Source organism: Solea senegalensis, linkage group LG9 (assembly GCF_019176455.1).
Source record: "Solea senegalensis isolate Sse05_10M linkage group LG9, IFAPA_SoseM_1, whole genome shotgun sequence".
Lineage (NCBI taxonomy): Eukaryota > Metazoa > Chordata > Actinopteri > Pleuronectiformes > Soleidae > Solea > Solea senegalensis.
The window spans coordinates 17771554-17791557 of record NC_058029.1 but is presented as its reverse complement, the minus strand read 5'-3'; the positions used below and the strand labels follow the sequence as shown (position 1 = coordinate 17791557).

Here is a 20004-nt window from a genome sequence, read left to right as displayed (position 1 = left end):
GAGTGATTGATTTACTAGTACAGTAATAGTGCTGCGACTATTTGAGGCAAACTTGTTGTGATTCTTGAAGCAATGCTAAGGATTTATTTTTGCTGACTTAATCGGTTTAGTTGCTGTGGAAAAAAAATTCAGAGATGCACTTGTCTCCCCCAAACAGAAGTAAAATCTTTGTGTGCACTATATTCTTAAACATTGAACATATCCTGCTTTTCCAGCTTTTACCATAAGACTTGATAAAAGCATTGTCTGGAGTGAATCACAAGTTCAGCACACAATTGATTTAACAAATGAAAACACATGACATGTAGAATTTGTTTCTAATCTTGGGTCATCATTAGTCTGAAAATGTCTTTATTATTAAAAATACAATGCAGTCACATTCAAAGAGATGGAACACATTCAGCAATGATTACAATTAATGTTTTGATATCAAATGCCAGGATAATCTGTAAACGCATAGATCACAAATTAATATGCATGAATAGTGAATGGAGTGATGTTCTCATGCATGTTGATGGGAAGAGCTTCTCTGATCTCAGTAGTATAACTCCTGATCCCACCAACCTGAAAGAGCACAAGTCATAGATTACTACAATACCATAATACTGAATGGATGCACAGTGGAGTGTTGACTAGATGGAATTGGTTTCAGTGAGGGTTAATAAAGTTTAGCTTACTTCCTGGATATCTTCTGACTCCCAGTTTCCTGATCTCATCGTAGACGAAGATTAAAATACCATACGGAAGAGGAACAAACCACCACTGGACCCTAAAGCAAAAACACAGACCAGTATTTCCTTCTAATCCGGTCTGAGATTTGAGATGGTGTCTGTGTGAATGAGGCTGCGTGGTCCTTTACCTGATTGGCATGAAATTAAAGATATTGGGCATTCCAGGACAGTAACACAGCAGATTACCAAGGCAGAGCTGGAAGACTATGGCCGTAACCAGGACACGGTTCCTGCACATAAATAAAGACATAAACAACCAAACAGACACCCAGCTACAAGCTTTTTTACAAACTTAAATACAGATTAGTTCAGGTTTCCATATAACATGGACTGTCAAAAGCACAAAATGGACAAGATGTCTCTACATGAAAGTGAAAACATGAGACTATTTTGAGATTCGTACCTAAAATCAAAATGATTCTTGCATGTACATTGATTTCTTAAAGGAAACTTAATTTACTTAACTTGAAATATTTAATATATTAATTATATTTTAACATCATTTATTATTTTAATTATGTAACTATAATGCTAACAACGACGTTAAACATCTTGGAATAATGTGTGAACAAACAAGTTGGAATACAGCATAATAGTGTTCCTCACATGCAACCAAATGTTTAAACAATACAGACCCAGAACGAAACCCTGCACATGTTAATGCTTTAACCTCAGGTTTAAGAAATGACCCCATGCACCATGCTTGGAACGGGTCTGTACTGACCTGAAGAAACCTTGCTGGAACACGGACAGACGTCGCGTTTTCCTGATAATCACATCAAAGATCTGACAAATCTCGATACTGACAAAAAACACGGTGTAGCAAGTATATTCCTGGTACAACCTCTGACTGAATGTCTGTTAGCAGGGGAGAGGACATACGAGAGGTTTTAGTTGGTCATGCTGATAAAGCAAATTAGAATAATGAGTGACAAGAATGTCGACATGTTTTGTGTCTGCAGTTTTAAATGAGGTAGGATCGCAAAGACTACACTCACCCATTCTTGTCCATAGCTGTCCTGCAAGTCCTGAAGGTGAACATCCTCCCACTGAGAACGTAGGCCGACACACATGAGTGGGAACCAGCCCTCCTGGGCCATTGCTGTAAAGTAATCTGTAAAACCTGCAAAAGACTCGATGGCTCCTAAAATAAATAAAGAAAAATGGGTCAATCGCACTTTCAAATTATATAAATCGAGCTCAGTGGCTGTGTGGCATTATTTCGAGATTATATGAGGCAGAAGTTTTATCTTTTTTATTGTACAAGTTATAACAATGAAAAACGTGCATCTACCAATGTCTGTTTGTTTGTCTTTTAATTAACTCGTAAATGAATTCATGTTTTGTTGACTATAGAGCAAACACACACACACTCTCTCACCTATCTGGAAGTATGAATATGCAGCCAGGGCTTCATTAACCAGGCGATCACGACGAGGGTTCCTGGGCTTCAGATGCATGATGTCACTCTCGGCTTTCTCGTAAGCCAGAGAGACAGAGGGGAACTACAGGAGAAACCAAAAATGATACCACATATATCACTGAGGCTAAATCCCCTGCTGTAAAAGGATACAATTCATTTGTCAGAGATAAAATGCAAGTAGATACTAGAAACTCGAGCTCATACAATAATCTTTTGTCACAATTGATTAAATTTGTTTTATTTACATTTCACAAATGGTGTCATAACAACAATTGTGATTTTTATTTTCTCCCAAAACCAAAATTGAAAGACACATTTCTTGAGACAGTCATATTCTCAAAATCAATGCACACTGCAGTCAGTTTGACATTCACCTAAACTGAATATGCTTGGAAAAATATCATGATCCTGAGGAAGAACACAATTATTAAGATAGTTTATATATATCAATATATATATATATATGTATATATATATACATATATATATATAACAATGTTTCAATTTATTTCCCCCCATACTATTAGACACAGTCCTCATCTATCGCAATGATAAATGGCACCTGTAAATAAGAGCTTACTCACAATGTCAGTGGCCAGTTCAATGAAGAGAATAGTGATGCAGCCCAGAGGCAGAGGCACACTGACGGTGATGTAGATCAGATAAGGCGTCAGCTCAGGAATGTTTTTGGTGAGTGTGTAGGCAATCGACTTCTTCAGGTTGTCAAAGATAAGACGACCTGCGCGCAAAGTTCACACAGTGTTCAGTGAACAAATCTACTGTCATGAATAAAGACTGGACTAACCTTTATTTTGAGACATTATTGCATTATTCATGTGTTTTACTGAGCCTCACCTTGCTCCACTCCAGTGACAATGGAAGCAAAGTTGTCATCCAACAGGATCATATCTGCAGCGTTCTTTGCAGCATCTGACCCAGCGATTCCCATGGCAATGCCAATGTCAGCCTTCTTAAGAGCTGGTGAGTCATTCACACCATCACCTGTTACAGCGACAATGGAACCCTGGGAGAAATGGAGGATGAAATGTCTCTCACAAGCCTGAAAATGTAGTTTGATGTGGATGGGGATCTTCATTTCAAGCACCAGTGTGAAATCTCTATCGCCCCCTGAGTAATTACCAAAACACTGCAGTGTCTTTGACCCAGCTTCCCCACCCCGACACACACACACACATTCTTATACAATAGCCTTAGTGCGGACACTCCTAGACATGATGCATTTACCTTGCCCCTTACTGTGTGACCTTAACCATCACAAAGAAATTCCTTCCAACCCTATCACTGAAACCAATTCTTAACCCTCAAAAAGCCCTTCACATTTATGAGGACCAGCCAAAAAGTTTGACTTGAATTAAATTGAATTATCAGTCAAAATGTGTCCACGCAGCTGAGCAGCGTCTTGCTCAGCAACATAAATCCATGTGCACTGTGTCTATTTACCAGACGCTGACAACTCTCCACAATAATCAGTTTCTGCTGGGGCGACGTTCTCGCAAACACCATCTCCGGATGGTTCCGTAGAGCCTCGTCCAACTCTTCACTGCTCATGTCTTTCAGCTGACCACCACTGATCACACAAGCACGGGCGTCCCTGCACACAGTTACATGCATTAAACAGACAGGGCAAGTCTTTATAATATGATGATGATGATGTGACGTTCTGTTGGTGTTTGTCAGTGATCGTGATAGAACACCTCTTGTTGACTTGTTCGACAGGTATGCGCTTCCTCAGGGCAATGTCTTCCACTGTTTCACTGCCTTCTGTGATGATCCCAACGTTAGCTGCTATTGCTCTGGCTGTAATCGGATGGTCTCCAGTCACCATGATGACCTGAGGTTCACAGATATTAAAAAAAAAGAAAGAAACAGGAACAAGAGAAATTAAGCACAGGAACATCCACAAAACCACAAAATCAAAACTGATAATGTGTATGTGGTACACACCCTGATTCCAGCAGTTCGACACTTCATTACTGCATCAGGGACAGTGGCTCTCGGAGGGTCAATCATTGAGATGAGACCAGCAAAACACAGTCCTGATGTGGTGAAATTCATCTCATCAGGATCAAAGCGATATCCACGGGGAAACTCTCTGTCGTTAAGGTAGAGATGACAGAAACCTGGGAGGAACAGGAAAGACTTGGATGAAAATAGCAAATATTAGCAAATTCATATTCTGCATTATAGGCTTATTATTAGCTACAAGGGTAATTAATCAAAAACAAAAAAAGCATTTGTTTCAGGTTTTACCAAATGTCTCAGTAAATGGAAAACAAACATGTTTATCCATGTGGAAACACTCTAGGACATAAGTGACTGTTTTAAATGTGTGAAATCTTTCTCTCACAAGATATCATTAGATATCGATAATGATTGCAATGACAGTTAGCTGTTATCGCCATAATTAATGATATCAACAGATTAGAAACAGAAATGATAGTGATCATGGTTTTTGGCCTGTACATACTCTGCAAGAACAGAGAAACAAGAACAAAGCTAGTTCTGGCCAGGACATTTCATACTTCACGAGAGTGAACTATGTGAAGTGCAGAACTCCTGGGAAGTTTACACATCAACAACAAAACGTTCTGCCTAGATGATTTGTCAAGAACAAGCTGCAAGAACTCCCAGATGATGGAGAGAACACATTTCTCTGTTGCTGTGGAGTATGTCCAGGCCTTCAGTGTTACCAAAAGCACTTTCTCACCCAGCACTCTCTCGCCCAGTCCTCCCAGGTCCATGTATGCAGTCTGAAAAGCTTCTTTCCATTGCTCATCCATAGGCAGCTCCTGGCCTTTCATCAAAATGGTGGAACAACGCTCTAAGATGCGTTCAGGTGCTCCCTTCATCACCAACAGGTAGCGTATGTCCAGTGGATCCTCCAGTTCATGAATAGACAGCTGAAGAGCGAGAGAAGGATGAAACTGTGATGATACTGTAGTACAAACAGTATTCGGTAAGTTCTACAGATACAGCCCAGATTTCTGCACTCACTTGGAACTTGTTGGTGGAGTTAAAGGGCACTTCCACCACTTTCTTGAAGCGATTACGGTAATCCATGATGTTCCCGACAGTGAGCTCAGTGAACTTCAGCAGAGCCGTCTCTGAAGCATCTCCCACGACAAGCCTCTGTGTCAGACAGTAAGAACAAATGCTTATATCCATTTGAAAACAATTCGGTCATAACTATAATATCAAAGGATGTAATATCTGTCTGAACGATATCAATTATAAACATCTCACAATAACTTTGTACCTTAGGAATGGGTATTCCTTCTTGATCAGGTTTGAATGTTGCTCTGTTGCACAGAGAAGCCACTCTCGCCAGTGAACGCCATGTCTCTGATGACTGGTCAAAACTTTGGCCTGAAAACCACACAATCACAGTATAGTCACATTAATTCATCTTTTAAAAAAACAGCATACAGGAACAGTACTGATCTATTTCAAAAAGAAAATGCTTTGCACAAAAATAGACTTTCATCTCCGTGTTTACCTGACTGGTCTTCAGTGGTATCAGCAGCGTGGATGTGGTTGTCGAACCAAAGGTGAGCTACAGTCATTCTGTTCTGGGTCAGGGTACCGGTCTTATCAGAGCAGATCACTGAAGTGGACCCTTAACATGCACAGGTTCGAGGTTACGAGGTTTTATAACGTGATAATTCAGAATTTACAAGGTTCTGAAACTGAGAGCCAGCCTGGGACACAGACGCTCACACTCGCTGAAAACATGTCTGCCAGTGAGGACAACTGGAAAAACTAATTCAAGCCACTCTATGCCTGGTTATGTCTATGATATCTTGGTGGAGTCTCAGAGTTAGACAGATTTCTGACTGGAAACTTAAGTTTGTTGCTGCTCAATCTCCTGCAACATAGTCCATATAGAAAATCTGCATTTGCAGCTTGTCTACCATTATTTGTTTGTGTCATTTATATGAATCTGAACAAAGGATTTTTCAGGTAACAAAAGTCAAACTGAAGTCTCAAAATAGTGCAGTGGATAAATGACAGGTTTTCCCCGGCTTTGGTGCAGGGAGTGAGCAGCAAATTTTAGCAGCAAATATGTAGACTTAAGTGGGCGAGGATTTTATTAGGTAAGCCCCAAGTTGAGTAGCTAAAGTCACCAGTAAAGATGGTGAGCATTGGTGGCTGGTTCCTGGTGACAGCAGCACCTTGTGGGAATACACTGCAATGTCAATGTTAACTTTGAATCAGGATCACACTTAAACACACACAAGCCCTGTATGATTTTACCACATCATTCAAAGGTCTAACCTAATGTCTCCACAGCCTCCAGGTTTTTCACTACACAGTTCTTCCTGGCAAGTCGTTTCGCAGTCAGAGAGAGACACACCTGTCCCCAAAGAGAGACATAGACTTTATTCTACATACAGGATAAATAAAGGAAACATTCATGCATAAACCATATAAGACACTGAGTGGAATTCCACATTAGTTCAGTCACTCACAGTAACTGTAGCGAGCAGCCCCTCTGGCACATAAGCCACCACAATGGCCATGAAGAAGATCGTGGCTTCCAGGAAGGCATAGCCGATAAACATGGCAACCACAAAGAAGGTAAAGCCAAAAAAGATTGCAAGACCAGCAATGATGTCCACAAAATGCTCGATCTCTATGGCGATGGGTGTCTTCTCATTGCCAACGCCACTCGCCAAGCTCGCAATGCGACCAATGATGGTGCGATCACCTGTGTTAATGATCACACCAGTGGCTACACCTGAAGAGTATAAAAAAAGAAATTTGACTGCTATTTAGTAATACTTTGCTCTTTTCTTTCCTGTGTTTTAGGGGAAATAAAACATGTTTTCTTACGTATGGAAGTACATACATGAAAAATAACAATAAAATAATCTTTAAATGCTTTTTTTTAATGTTACGGCTGATTGTGCAGGATGGACTGTACCTTCCAGACAAGTGGTAGAGAAGAAAGCAATGTTTCTGGTCTCCAGTGGATTCTCATGAGTGCATTCTGGACTCCTGGTTTGGGGTTCAGACTCACCTGTCAAGGATGAGTTGTCCACCTGCACACACACACACAATTACAGTTATTTACAGTAAACAGTGTTTTTTTTATGTCTATGTGCTAAAGGATTGGAAGGAAACATAGAGATCCTTATATGCAGTCCAATCCATATGGCACCAAACTCACTACAGCTTTCTGAGGACTCAGTATTTGCATGTAAATATTTTAACAATGACTTTTAATGTTAAACAAAAACAAGTATTTTTAAAATCTGTCTTATTTTTACCTTGCAGGCCTGAGCAGTGATGATGCGAATATCAGCAGGGACTCTGTCTCCGCCTTTGACCTCCACCAAATCCCCCACCACCAGCTGATTGGCATTGATCTGGTTTTTCTTGCCATCACGGATCACAACGGCTTGCTATTGGAAATTGAGATTAAAATTGCACGAAGAAAGGACACAAAGAATAAAACATGAGAGAAACAGAGAGAACAGATCCAAAATTAGATATACATATAAAAGAAAGAGATATAAATGCATTTTTTAAATACTGTGCAACACACCTGTGGCACCAGATTCTTGAAGCTGGCAATGATGTTAGTACTTTTGAACTCTTGGTAGTAACCAAAGCATCCAGTTACCACAACAACAGCAATCAGGGTGATGGCCAAGTATAACTGGAATTAGAATAAAAATGTGACCATGAAAAGAAATGACTGATCTTTCTTATTTCCCTCATTTGTCCTGCTCATCCACTTCATTTCAAGCATCCACATCCACTGCTAGATCCACTCTTTTTTTTTTTCCTACAGTGCATTAAAACTGAGACACACTCAGAGTGGCAGTACTACTCACGTTGTCAAAGCTGGTGAGGTTCCCTCTCCCCATTTCAATTCCAAAGGCGATGAAGCAGATGACAGCTGCGACCCACATCAGACACTGCAGCCCTCCAGCCAGTTGCCTGGCAAACTTCACATATTCTGGGGTACCTTTAGGAGGCTTCAGCTCATTAGGTCCATCCCTCTCCAGGACCTGCTGGGCAAAGATGGAGGTCATGCCCTGTGGACGGAGAACACAAAAACAATTTAACAAAATGTTTTTTTGAGAAAAACAAGTGGGAAAGCCATTCAGAAAGGAAGTTATTACATTACCTTACTAACACTTGTGTTATATCTCATCTCCAGCTCATCAATCGTGATCTCATGATCGTCCTGCAGGCGACGGAGACAGACGGAGGAACAGAGGACATCAGTGATTCATAAATGTGATTTATTCAGAGCGTTTTAATACAGTAACTCATATTTTCACAGAAGCTGAGTTCTTTACTTTTTCTCATGTGCTGAAGTTGAGCACTACCTGTAAATCACTGCTTTGTCTATACAGAGCAGAATTCAGTATCGATCCATGAATTTAAAGGATTAAATTACGGCACAGTCCACAAAACCTCCACTGCCATCCTCCCACTCTTCTTTTTATATTGCCAGGTAACAGACATTACTCACAATGTCCATTTCTTTCTTCATGCCCTCCAGTTTCTCCTTTTTCTTGATCTTTTTCTTCTTCTTGTCCATCTCTCCATCCATCTCGAACATATTGTAAGTGTCCTAAATGCAGGCAGAAATGAGGAAAACCTTTTGTGAGAGATTAGTGTTAACAGGAACTCAGGTAAAATTGTCACAAAAATCAAAAAATGTGTAATAACTTCCTGTGTCTGTCTGATATAGGCTTGTGTTTTGCAAGATTACATCAAATAAATAAAAAGTTTGTTCACTCGTTACATGATTATACAACTTGGCTTCTGTCCCCCACAACCATTATTTAACAGGGGGAATAGTCATGGTCTAATCTGCTGAGTCGCCTACCTTTTTATTCATGGTTGCTGGCTTGACAGGAGACTGCTCTCCCAAATCAATGGAGCTCCAGGCAACTCGTTTTTTCTTTGCCCCTGAAATTTTGGCTGTGAGTTATTGTCCGGTCCCAAACATACACTCAGTTTCTCCCTCTCTCTCTCACACATACACACACACACAAACACACACACACACATAAACTGCATACACATGCACAACTGTTGGAAACATTTTCTGAAAAAGCCTTTTATACCCGAAACTCCCCTTTTTATGCACACATGCGCACAAACGCACAATTTTAACATGCAGATAAAATATGACCATCTACAAATCTAGAATGTTCCCTCAAGGAGCAACAATGTCACCTCTGGACAGGTTACACAACACACACACACATACATATTTAAAAAAAGAAACAAAAAAAGCCCACTCATATCACAAACTCAGTGAAGTTTCTGTGGTATCTCTTATCATTTCTTTTCCTGATAAAGTGATTGGAGGAAGGACCAATGAAGGTTAAAACAGACCAATGTCATTCTTACAAATCTGCCTGATATTGCACTGCAGGAAATGACACCACAGTCTGCACAACTACAGCCTGTTCTGTATATGCCATCAAGTCATTGTATAGATTGTGTGGCCAGCATAATGAGAAAAAGGTGGCTTTACTTGTTCAGGGAATATTAGCCGTCTTTAGTCCTGTCATATATCAATGAGTAGTTGATCATGCATGTTCTAAATTCTAAATTGACCCTGTGTGTGTGTAAGTGTGACTGTTTGTCTCCACGTGGCCCTGTGATGGACTGGTGACCTGTCCAGGGTGAACCCATGCCTTTCGCCCTATGTCAGCTGGGGATTGGCATCAGGATAAAGCGATAGAACCCGATTAAGACAATAGTCTGCCAAGCATACAGCATTTTATGATGTCAACATACTGTGTTTACATCTAATGTATTATAACCTCCTATTGGAGTGTAGCTACAAGTCATAATCAGACTATGCCCTGTAACATGTAAATAGTCCTTTGGCCACTTATGAGAGATAGTTTAAGGGTGATTAATTGAATAATTATGATTAAGATATGGGTTTTTGGCCTTCTATGATTTAACAATGCTTGCTGAACTCTGGATATTATATTGTTGCTGGTTGTTTTGTATGTCAGTGCAGTTTGTTTATGTTTTTTTGATATTTTTGATAATGGCAAAGAAATGTGTCATCACTTCAAACTGTACAGAGTATTGTAAAAATACATGATTCTAATTAATTGTATAATAAAATGTAATCTTATGTAAGAGGAATAATGAAGACTGATACAAGGTCACCCTGTCTCTTAACTGTTCCTGCACAGAGCATGTTGCATGCTGGGTAAATAACAGCTCAGCATGATAAGTTCTGTTTTAAAAGTCAATAGTGTGTTGTACAGATGTATACTGCTGACGGTTTCACCAAAGTAATGTTATCGGCCTGGTTTTATCTGCTCTAATGACATGTTATGAGGTGAAGGTTGAGAGGGGAGACACCAGCCAGGTGTCACAGTATATACTGTACATACATACAGAAAAAAACAGTAGACTTTCCTACAGTACACAATATCCCCTCAGATACAAGGTAGAAGCTCAAATCACTTTTTGGGAACTGGAATTTTGTATGCTACTGTTTGCACAAGCCCTTAAAAGGTATTTCAACAGATAAAGGGGCTGAGAGTGAAAGGGCTATAATGATTTAAATATACCATTTTTATATTACCTTCCCATATTAATCTGTGTTTTTCTTTAAATTATAAAGCTCTGTTGGTCATCACAAAAGGACAGACAGAGTGGTATCAAACAACATATAACAACCATATAAAAAGGAGTCTCACATGGGGGTTTTATTCAGTTATATAGTTGTAGAATTGTAATAAATGAATAGTCTGATTTTTTGTTAGGGCTTCTTCAATATGAGATTGTGTTGAGGTGTACAGTACATGTCTAGTGTTCTATATACATAAAGCAAACATGATTCAAAGACATATATAGTCTTTGAATCATGTTTGCTTTATGTATATACAATTTAGCCAAAAATAATAAGCAAGTTAATTATATTTTGTTCATTGCTGGAAAAATTGGGATTTTTGAGTATCAGTTATAGGCACATTTTTTGAATGTGAGTGTCACATATTCACAATGAAAAAAAAGATATTTATAAAGATAGTTCTAATGTTTCTGTCAAATTGTTGCAGAAGGTACATTTATCTTTTTTTGTACAAAGTGCATATCAGAAATGCACAAAAGAAGGAATACAAATCACATATATAACAAATAAAAAACATAAAAATAAATAATGCAATTTGAATAAATAAATAAATAAACACACAAAAAGAAAAGCCATAATGTCTTAAATAGGGGCTACTGAGAATAATTCATCGAAATACAGCAATGTGTGTTCGCTTTTTTTGTTTGACATAGACTGTGAAACTGTTAATGTTAGGGAAGGATTTAGAGAATCGTGCTTTATGAATATTGAATTTGCCAATTGCAAGAATCAGATTTTCCATGTAAAGATTTGTTGCTACAATTAAATTCAGTGACAATATCCATTGGGGCAATTGCTATGACATGACCAGTCCTGTTCTGAATAAACTTCTCTACGTCTGTCCAAAAAAAAAAAAATCCCACCAATAAGTAAAGAAGGCACTTGAGGATCAATATTTTGACTGCCAAGGTGACATTTCATTAATTCAATTATGCCTGTGGGAATAGCTCGCATTACAGAAATAAATTCTTTATAAATGATAGGAAAAGATTTTGTTCTTAGAAATTGTTCATAACTGTGAAGATTACCTTTATCATCAAACAAAGCAGAAACATAGCTATACCCCTTTCAATCCAGCCCACCTTATATAGACTTTTCTTGTTAACAGTAATATCACTGTTATTCCAAATAATAGTTTTATGTGGTGAAAGGTTGTGAACATAACACAGTTTCCAAGACAATAAAGCCTGTTGATTAAACTTTGAGAGTTTTAGTGGCAATTCAGAATTTAGAAACAGAGCCATAAATTAAAAATTGTCTTAGTTTTCTACATTTTGGGAAGAAACTGTAGCTGTTGTCTGAGAGTCATGTCCTTCGAAATGTGAACACCAAGATATTTAACACACTGTTTCACAGGAATATCAAACATAAGTTTCTCTTCAGTCTCACATTAACATAAAATATCACTTTTTGACCTGAAGCTTCTAAAGAGAAGGTACATTTATCATTTAATCCGTGTGTGACGACGTTGAATCATGTAAACGTGTTGAAAGCAGTCCAGCCAATTATAGCTGTATCCGCCGATCACGTGACATCGCTCCTACTACGTCATTTCTGTGCGACTGTTTCTTACATACCTGTCCATGTGAACAGCAGTCTTCGCCAAAGTTGTCTTTTTCCTCAGGTAAGCGTGGTTTTAATGTGAAAATAACTTCAGTCTTTATTGTGCTGTTGTCGACATAATGCCCAGTGTGGTCAGTGGAGTCTTACTGGCGCGCTTTCGCTGTTTTGCGGTTCTCTTTTCCCTCTTCCTTGGCGACAAGGTCAGGATGTAATGATACACAACTGGAGAAGCCTCTTGAATAAGATGGTGCAACGTCTTCAGTTTAATCCAAGCCAGTGTAGTTACCTACAGCTAACTACTCTACACAGTCATTGTGACCAGAATGACTGCGAAGCTTCACAGTTGACGGCACACATTCAGTCTGTGGCCGCCGACCCCTGCCTCACAGCAACAGAGCTATAATTCACGTGGAAGTTAATGCAGCCACTGCTCTGTGTTTAGCTGTTTTGAACGTATACATTATTGTCACTGTGTAGCTCGGAGAAATGGATGGTTTGGACCACACAACTATGACAACCTTAAACCAGCCTCAATATGTCACCTGATATATATAATGATAAATATAGACTTTGGGGATCAATTTACACTAACCAGCCACTTTATTAATAAAGTGACAGGAACGGCACCTGGTGTGGTGTTCAAATCATCAAGCTATTTGTACAGTGTCATTTCATAACATACACTTTGGCACTTTGCAGAGCAACAGTTCACATAATGAGCAAGCACTTGGCAGCCGTGGAGATTTTAAAAACAAACTGCAAGTGTCTTGCAGAACCAGACTCAGAGATGTGCAGGCTATGTCTTCTGCCATTGTAGCACAATATTTGACATGTTGTGAGATCAGAGATGGTCTTCTGCATACCTGGGTTGTAACAATTTATTGTTAGCTTCCTATCATCTCTGACTTCTGGCATCAACAATGCATTTTCACCCAGAGAGCTGACATCACTTCTCTCTTCTTTTTTTCCATTCTCTGTAATCCATTGAGATGGTTCTCCATAGAAATCCCAGTAGATCAGCAATCTATGAAATAGCCAGACCACACAAACAACTATGTCAGGTCTGAATTCACTTAAATATCCCTTTTCCCCATTCTGATGCTCTGGTTGAATTTCAGCAGGTTGTCTTAACCATGTCCCAATACACTGATCATATGCTTTACATTTTAGATATTTGTGAAGATGCAGTTAAACAGATGTATGTATGATACGGGCCAGTGAATCTATTGAACAATATACTGTTGACCCATGAACATACATTGATTTCAGTTTTCAGCCTTGTAGGTCAGGCATTCATTTAATTGCAAACACAAAATCAAATTAGTATTAGTTAAGTCAAAGTCAGATTTTTAATTGTAATTATTGACACACAGGAAGTAAAATACTTTCACACATTAATGTATGATCTTTCTTGCCCACACCCATGGTCTTTTGCAGTACTCAGAACACAGGAGGATGGGTTTGCATGTGATGAATGACGATGGTCTCTGTAATTTTCACTGAACTCCACTGCAACTGAAACCAAATACAGTTTTTGCCTGAAAAACCTATCACGATAATTTTGAGATACTTTTATTGATATGATATTGTTAAATTTGATATCATTGTGTCATCACTGCATCCCTAGTAACTTTAAATGAAACTAATGAATGCTTTACTCACTTCTTTTAGGTTGAATGTGGGATGGTGGCTACTGAATTGTGAGAAACCCCTTTTCTTCCCTTCTACCTCTGTCTTGTCCCTTACACACAATGGCCAGTCGCCTCTTGAGCCGATATGCCCGTCTGGTCTGCAGGGCTTCGTCTCATGGTCCAGCCACTGCTGCTGTGGCAGCCCACCTGCCTTTAGCTGTGGCTCCTCCGTCGGTGCATAGAGCTCAAGGCTGGCCAAGGATCCCTGCGAGGTTAATGTGTGAGGGAAAGACATTCACCAAGGATGACGTCTTTACAAATATACCCACATTCACCGAGCTAGAGGAGTTAGTGGAAAAGGCGGCAGTGCCCGAGGACATCCTGCTAGCTTGGGTAGAGCATAGAGGAAATAGCAACCAAGCTGCTTATGTCCTGATGAAGTGGACTCTACTGGTATTAAAGACGAAAGGCAAACTTAAGGATCTCCGTGTGGATCCAAGGATACATGATTTGTTGGATACCGTATCTCAGCAGGTAAATTAGAGATGCACCAGCCCTGTCATGATGTAGGGTTATTAACATGTTGTCTTTGCTCCTGTGATTGCCTAATAAGTTTAATTACTAATTTATGTCAGTGTTCTTCCTTCCAGGTGTCTTCAGTGTGGAACAGCAATCTTGTGTCCTGCTTGCAAGCTCTCTGGATGATGGGTATACCTGCCACTGACTCAACGCTGACTTCTGTCCAGACAGAGGTGCTATGGCGAGTGCGCAGGCTCACCTACAAGCAGCTGAGTTATCTGGCAGACTGGGGAGCATACAGGAAGGGAAAGCAAGATGAAGCAATAGTGAATGCTGCGATAAAACAACTAGAACTGCGCTGGACTGAAATTGCTGACGCTAAAACTGTCTGTGCACTGATAGCCAGAGGACCCCGCATGCCATCTTCATTGATGGACAGATTAGAAGACAAGGTATCAGAATGTGCAACATCCAGCATCACTGAACATAGTCAATGTCTCTATGCATTAGACCATGGAGTTCTGAGAGTAGTATCACTGCCTTTAAAAACTTAAATTAATTTATAATAAGTAAATTACATGCATTTTAGAAAATGTCATTGTCATAAATGTGCATGTAAGAGTTTGTATAAATCCTTATGCCTGGAGTGGCAACCTGGTGAAAGGAGTAAGAAAATTAAGTTCTCTTGCCAACATAACCCTTACTCTTGTACACAAAACATCAAACTGCCTTTTCAAAAGTTAAATTTGATGCAAATCTATGAGAGTATGTGTATACAATTATTCTATAAACTGAAACCATATTGATAAACTTCTACCTGTATCTCCTGCAGGCTTTGGAGCTTGCTGAAGGCTTTTCAGCTCAAGATATCCGTAAAGTCTGTGTTTCTTTGGCAACTCAAAGCCGCAGAAGTGTCCCACTACTCAGAGCTTTATCCTACCACCTTCTCCAGAAGCCACCGTACGAGTTCACCACTCCGCTTATAATGGACATGGCTTTTGCTTATGGTAATGACACTCACTATTATAACTGTTGTGACCTCTTAAATTTCATATGTGCGTACATCTGTTTAACTTGTGGCAAACCATACCCTTTGAACAGGCTCATGGACAGAGACATGACTCTGTCAGGCACTTTAACTGGATTTGTTTATAACACCTCAATTCTCAAGTCAAAAGAGCTAGTTATTTTTTAAACAGTAGTGTTTTTATTGGCAACAGTTGAAACCTCTGGGTTTATTGCTGTTTTTCATACACTTTTAAACACATTTCCAGAAACTGTGGGCCAGTTTCACAAAACTCTAAACACAAACTACTTTATAACTCCACAAATATCTTGGAGAATGAAATACAGCACTCAAAACTCATTATTTTCACTGAAGCAACACATACTGCTATTATATTCCTGTCTTACAGAGCACTAAACAAAAAAATAAGCTTTATATTCAAGTACTAGCATCAGAAGTGTTGTGCATGTATGTTTTTGCTTTATGAGGCCATGTTACATATTCAAATGCATAGAGTGGTTCTCTTTTTTTTGTTTTGGTGAAGTGTAGGGGTTTTATTTGTCCCAAAATATTGTTTACAGTACTACATGTAAATTCAACACAATTCTTCCTGTTTAATGTAGTATGTACAGTAGCAAAACTCTGCACAAATGCAAAAAGGTGACAAAATACCCTCTTGTATACTCAGACACATGATGATGCCCAGGCACAATATGACTGAGACTATTTAATAATCCAAGTGTTGTATTTTAATGGGTAGTGTTTCTTGTTGAACACAGTTCAATAAATTATGCAATTAATGTTTGGAGTCTTTCAGAACTGTGATTTAGAATGATTCTTGAATCAGATCAACGGAACTGTCCCCGGAGTTGAGCAGCTTGGAGTCATCTTGTTGATCTTCAAGTTTTCTGTATAGTGCTGGTAGTTCCTTTTTTGGGTGCATAAAATAGGTAAAACTGCAACTTTGGTTTTTAGTTTTATTTCACATATTAAATTTTTTATTTTTTATCATTTAGTTTGTTTCTTAAACCTGAAAAATGATGAGGAGCAAATTACACATCTCTGAATTCTGATCACTAAAACTGAAAATGCTGATCAATCATCTTTGTCCTTGCTTCCCTGTAGGAAAGTTGAACTTTAATCATACTCAGGTATTTCAGCGAATGGCCTCTGAGTTGTTGCCCAGAGTGCCAGAGCTCATTACTGCTGATGTTATGCGCTTTTCCAAATCACTGGCTTTCCTCAAATGGCTCAACATTCCTCTGTTTGAGGCTTTTGCTGAGGTCAGTCACACACACCTAACAATAACTAAATCAGTTGATTTTGAAAAGAGTATTTTGTCTTGTCACTGTGTAACTTTACCTCTGAATTGTTTTAACCAGCACTACACAGCCAACAGTCGAGAGTACACCATTCTTCAGCTTTGTAATTTGCTCATGGCTTTTGCCAGACTGAACTTCCAACCCAGCAAAGAGGAAGTGTTCTTCAACAAGGTATTAATGACATTTAAGGTTGTCTGTTGGCTTCACATGGTTGTTTCTACTTCCCCTCTTAAATGCATTATGTGTGTGTGTTTACCAGGTTCACTCAGCACTAGAGGAGTCTCTCTCCAGCCTAGAACCCTTCCTGCAGACAGATGTTGTTTGGGCTCTGTGTGTGTTACAGCAGAGCAAGCCCCACTACCTCATCCCACTCACACAAGAAAGTCATGTTAAAAAACTGTCAGGTAAGGCACACAGCTGTGGGTGTTAACCATATCATATCATCATGTGTTCACCTCCCAATGCTGGTGAAAGTATTTTAAGCCTCTGATTGGAACTTTCCAGATGGCCTAAGCCTTTTGTTCAGTACTTTATGTGTATACTGTATACCCCACACATGGATATTTGTATGTGTATTTTCTGTTCTCTTTATTTAAACAAACAAGCAAAAGAACATTTCCAACTATATTGAAAATTAAACTTAGCTAAGATATATTTATATATGCTTAATTATATAATCAACAGTCAGGCTTCAAGAGGCAGGAAGCTTTCAAACTGGAGAGGCAGCATTTAACCTCTCGGTGTACAGTCTGCCAGAATTTACTAAGAGAAGAAGAAGGGGAACCTGTGAGTTGTGTGAGCTAGACTGTCTCATTTCTCACAGCGCATGTCTTCTGTCTCCTGAGTTGGGACGATCCAGCCCCTGGATTGAAACACAGCTACAAAGTGCCCTCTGTGAATGGGACTGATTTCAGAAACACTGAAAACACTGATCTTCTTCCCATAGGGTTGCCAGCACTAATTTTCTTTATCTGGTCTTTTTTTCTCCCTATAGAGGGCAGTGCAATTCGAGTAGAGAACTATCTGCTGAAGCTCTTCCACATAGCTGCCACTCTCCACTTAGAGCATCCAGGTTGCTCAGATTCAGACACTGGATCCTCCCTGCCTGACCCACCAGTCCAGGCCAACATCTCCCCCATGCAGAGGATTCTAAGAGACACACTACAGAGTTTGGTTGGTGAGAGGACAAATGCCATCCGCACTGGGGTTAACACTGTGTATGGATGGACTGTTGGTAAGTAAACAAAGCAGCTCATAACTGTACTGTCAGGTCACATACACTGTCAGTCACACCGCCCGTTCCTGCAGGACTGCAATGAATGCTGTCATGCCTTTCTGTCAGATGGTGAGCTCACAGTGGATTCTGACAACAAACCAGTTGATCTGTCAAGTGCAAGAGGAGACGAGGCTTTACCTGTTGGAGTGAGGCGGTGAGTCTTGGAGGAAAATCGAGTGGGCCTACATTGTTGATGTTGATGTTTTGTTTAGTTGTCCTGAGTTATTTTCTTCTCTCTTTTATTGTAGTGTTGCTTTCTTGGCTTTGGAATTTCCCAACTTTTGTGCAAAGAGTAAAGACCTTCTGGGGCGGTTTGTCATGAGGAAGCGACATCTTCAGTTGGCGGGATACATCATTGTGGAGGTAGGGAGAGGCAGGAGCTCAGATACGCAGCTTTAACCTTTTTTTTACATACAACAATAAGGATCAACTTATTTCATGGATATATAGTAAACTACATTTATCCTAGTTTTTATGGTCATTTTAAGTATTATTGTCTACAATATAGAAAATTGTGTTTGAATGTATATACTATAGCAACTAAGAAAGAGGGTAAAATTGAGCACTTGATCTTTAATAACAGGCAATTAAACTTGTTGCTCAGGCGTACCCTCACCGACCTGGTGGGGACTCAAACCTGCAACCCTCCTGTTGCCAAGTTTCCTTTCCACTTGGCCATGGGCTGCTAATGTATCATATTTTGTACAAAAGGATTTCTTGGAGGTATTTTTAAGAATTCTAAAACACCTGTCTGAGTTAAAATTGGAATGCTGTGAAGGAGACACTTACCAAATCCAAATAAAAAAAAAAAAAAGGCATTTTCTGATGTGTTTTGCTGTGATTGTTATTTCAGTAAACAGAGGCAGTGTAGCAGTGTTGCTGCTGCTGCTGCTGCAGCATCTGACTGGCTAAGGCCATGCAAACAATGGACTTAATACTTAGATAGAGCTCAGGAGAGTCGTGCTGCAGTCTGCAGTAAAAATAGAGTTTGAGCTGCAGCTCTGCTTCATCTAGGCCAGTTCAAGCGCTGCCACCGTGATCTAGGACATCTGAACCAACTTGTTGCTACTAGTGTTTCATGATGACATACCTGGACAGATATATATGACAATTTATTACAACCAAAAAGCAGAGTCGTTCCTTAATTTAAACAATGAAATGAATATATGACAAAATGGGGAGAAATTGCTCTGTAGCCCTTAAAAATATTAACAAGTTCATCACTTTTGCTCTATTTCAGGTCCCATATTATGAGTGGCTGGAGTTGAAGACAGACTGGCAAAAACTGTCATACCTGAAGGATAAAATGGGGAAGGCGGTTGCCGAGGACATGGCCAAGTGAACAAGGCAACTTGTTGTTCAAATTGTGCAGGTTCAGCTGAATCAAATGGGACCACATGGAACACACATACATACAAACACCCACACTCAGACCAGAGCAGCTCTGCAGAAAAGCTCTCTCGCACTGAAAAAAAAAATATTTTCACTTTGGTTCCCTTGGCAACATAAGGGGCTTTCCCTGTTTCCATAGTGATGATGAGCAAGAGTTTTGGAGCCAGAGACGGGAATAAATACAGCTTTGAATTATTGAGCAGAAATTATATGATCAAGGACAAACACCTGGTTCATATGATGAATTTGTATGTGAATAGATTGGAGTAACGTATCTATGGATGTATAATCTGAAATAAATTGTTTTATTGCCATTTTTGTTGCTATTTTATATACATATATGTATTATTGTCATTAGAGAATTCAGATTTGGGGAGTTTGTGTGATCCATGTGCACTATTTGTCAGGGAACATACTGCGCTCTGGATTGTATTTGGTGTGGTATTCAGACTGAGGACGCTTCATTTCACAGCTGACAGCGAGGTCACACA

The 20004-nt window shown here is 39.5% G+C and overlaps 2 protein-coding genes across 2 annotated transcripts; one reads left to right on the top strand and one right to left on the bottom strand.

The window, feature by feature from the left end:
• Positions 1-310: 310 nt before the first annotated feature.
• On the bottom strand, positions 311-9078 carry LOC122774091 (potassium-transporting ATPase alpha chain 1-like). Its single transcript, XM_044033097.1, has 24 exons — positions 9023-9078; positions 8663-8764; positions 8312-8371; positions 8016-8219; positions 7724-7837; positions 7446-7580; positions 7100-7217; positions 6645-6913; positions 6451-6529; positions 5672-5791; positions 5432-5541; positions 5170-5304; positions 4883-5075; positions 4120-4295; positions 3870-4006; positions 3616-3766; positions 3010-3178; positions 2739-2893; positions 2113-2236; positions 1730-1875; positions 1456-1589; positions 860-961; positions 678-769; positions 311-564 (listed from the first exon to the last, which is right to left on the bottom strand). The coding sequence occupies exons 1-24, from the start codon at positions 9032-9034 to the stop codon at positions 536-538; spliced, it is 3066 nt and encodes a 1021-aa protein (XP_043889032.1). The 5' UTR covers positions 9035-9078; the 3' UTR covers positions 311-535.
• Positions 9079-12357: 3279 nt separating this feature from the next.
• Positions 12358-19827, top strand: tbrg4 (transforming growth factor beta regulator 4). Its single transcript, XM_044033100.1, has 11 exons — positions 12358-12428; positions 14039-14532; positions 14649-14969; positions 15350-15524; positions 16649-16806; positions 16906-17016; positions 17105-17249; positions 17840-18079; positions 18188-18275; positions 18370-18484; positions 19362-19827. The coding sequence occupies exons 2-11, from the start codon at positions 14119-14121 to the stop codon at positions 19461-19463; spliced, it is 1869 nt and encodes a 622-aa protein (XP_043889035.1). The 5' UTR covers positions 12358-12428; positions 14039-14118; the 3' UTR covers positions 19464-19827.
• The last annotated feature ends 177 nt before the right edge of the window (positions 19828-20004 follow it).

Bases quoted from the DNA above. Each gene is read 5' to 3' on its own strand.
- LOC122774091 (XM_044033097.1), bottom strand. The intron at 6,914-7,099 runs GTACAGTCCATC...TATACTCTTCAG, and splicing joins CTCTACCACTTGTCTGGAAG to GTGTAGCCACTGGTGTGATC. The intron at 3,767-3,869 runs GTGTTCTATCAC...AACTGTGTGCAG, and splicing joins GTCGAACAAGTCAACAAGAG to GGACGCCCGTGCTTGTGTGA.
- tbrg4 (XM_044033100.1), top strand. From the start codon at position 14,119: ATGGCCAGTCGCCTCTTGAGCCGATATGCCCGTCTGGTCTGCAGGGCT. The intron at 14,970-15,349 runs GTATCAGAATGT...TATCTCCTGCAG, and splicing joins TGGACAGATTAGAAGACAAG to GCTTTGGAGCTTGCTGAAGG. The intron at 18,080-18,187 runs GTAAGTAAACAA...CCTTTCTGTCAG, and splicing joins TGTGTATGGATGGACTGTTG to ATGGTGAGCTCACAGTGGAT.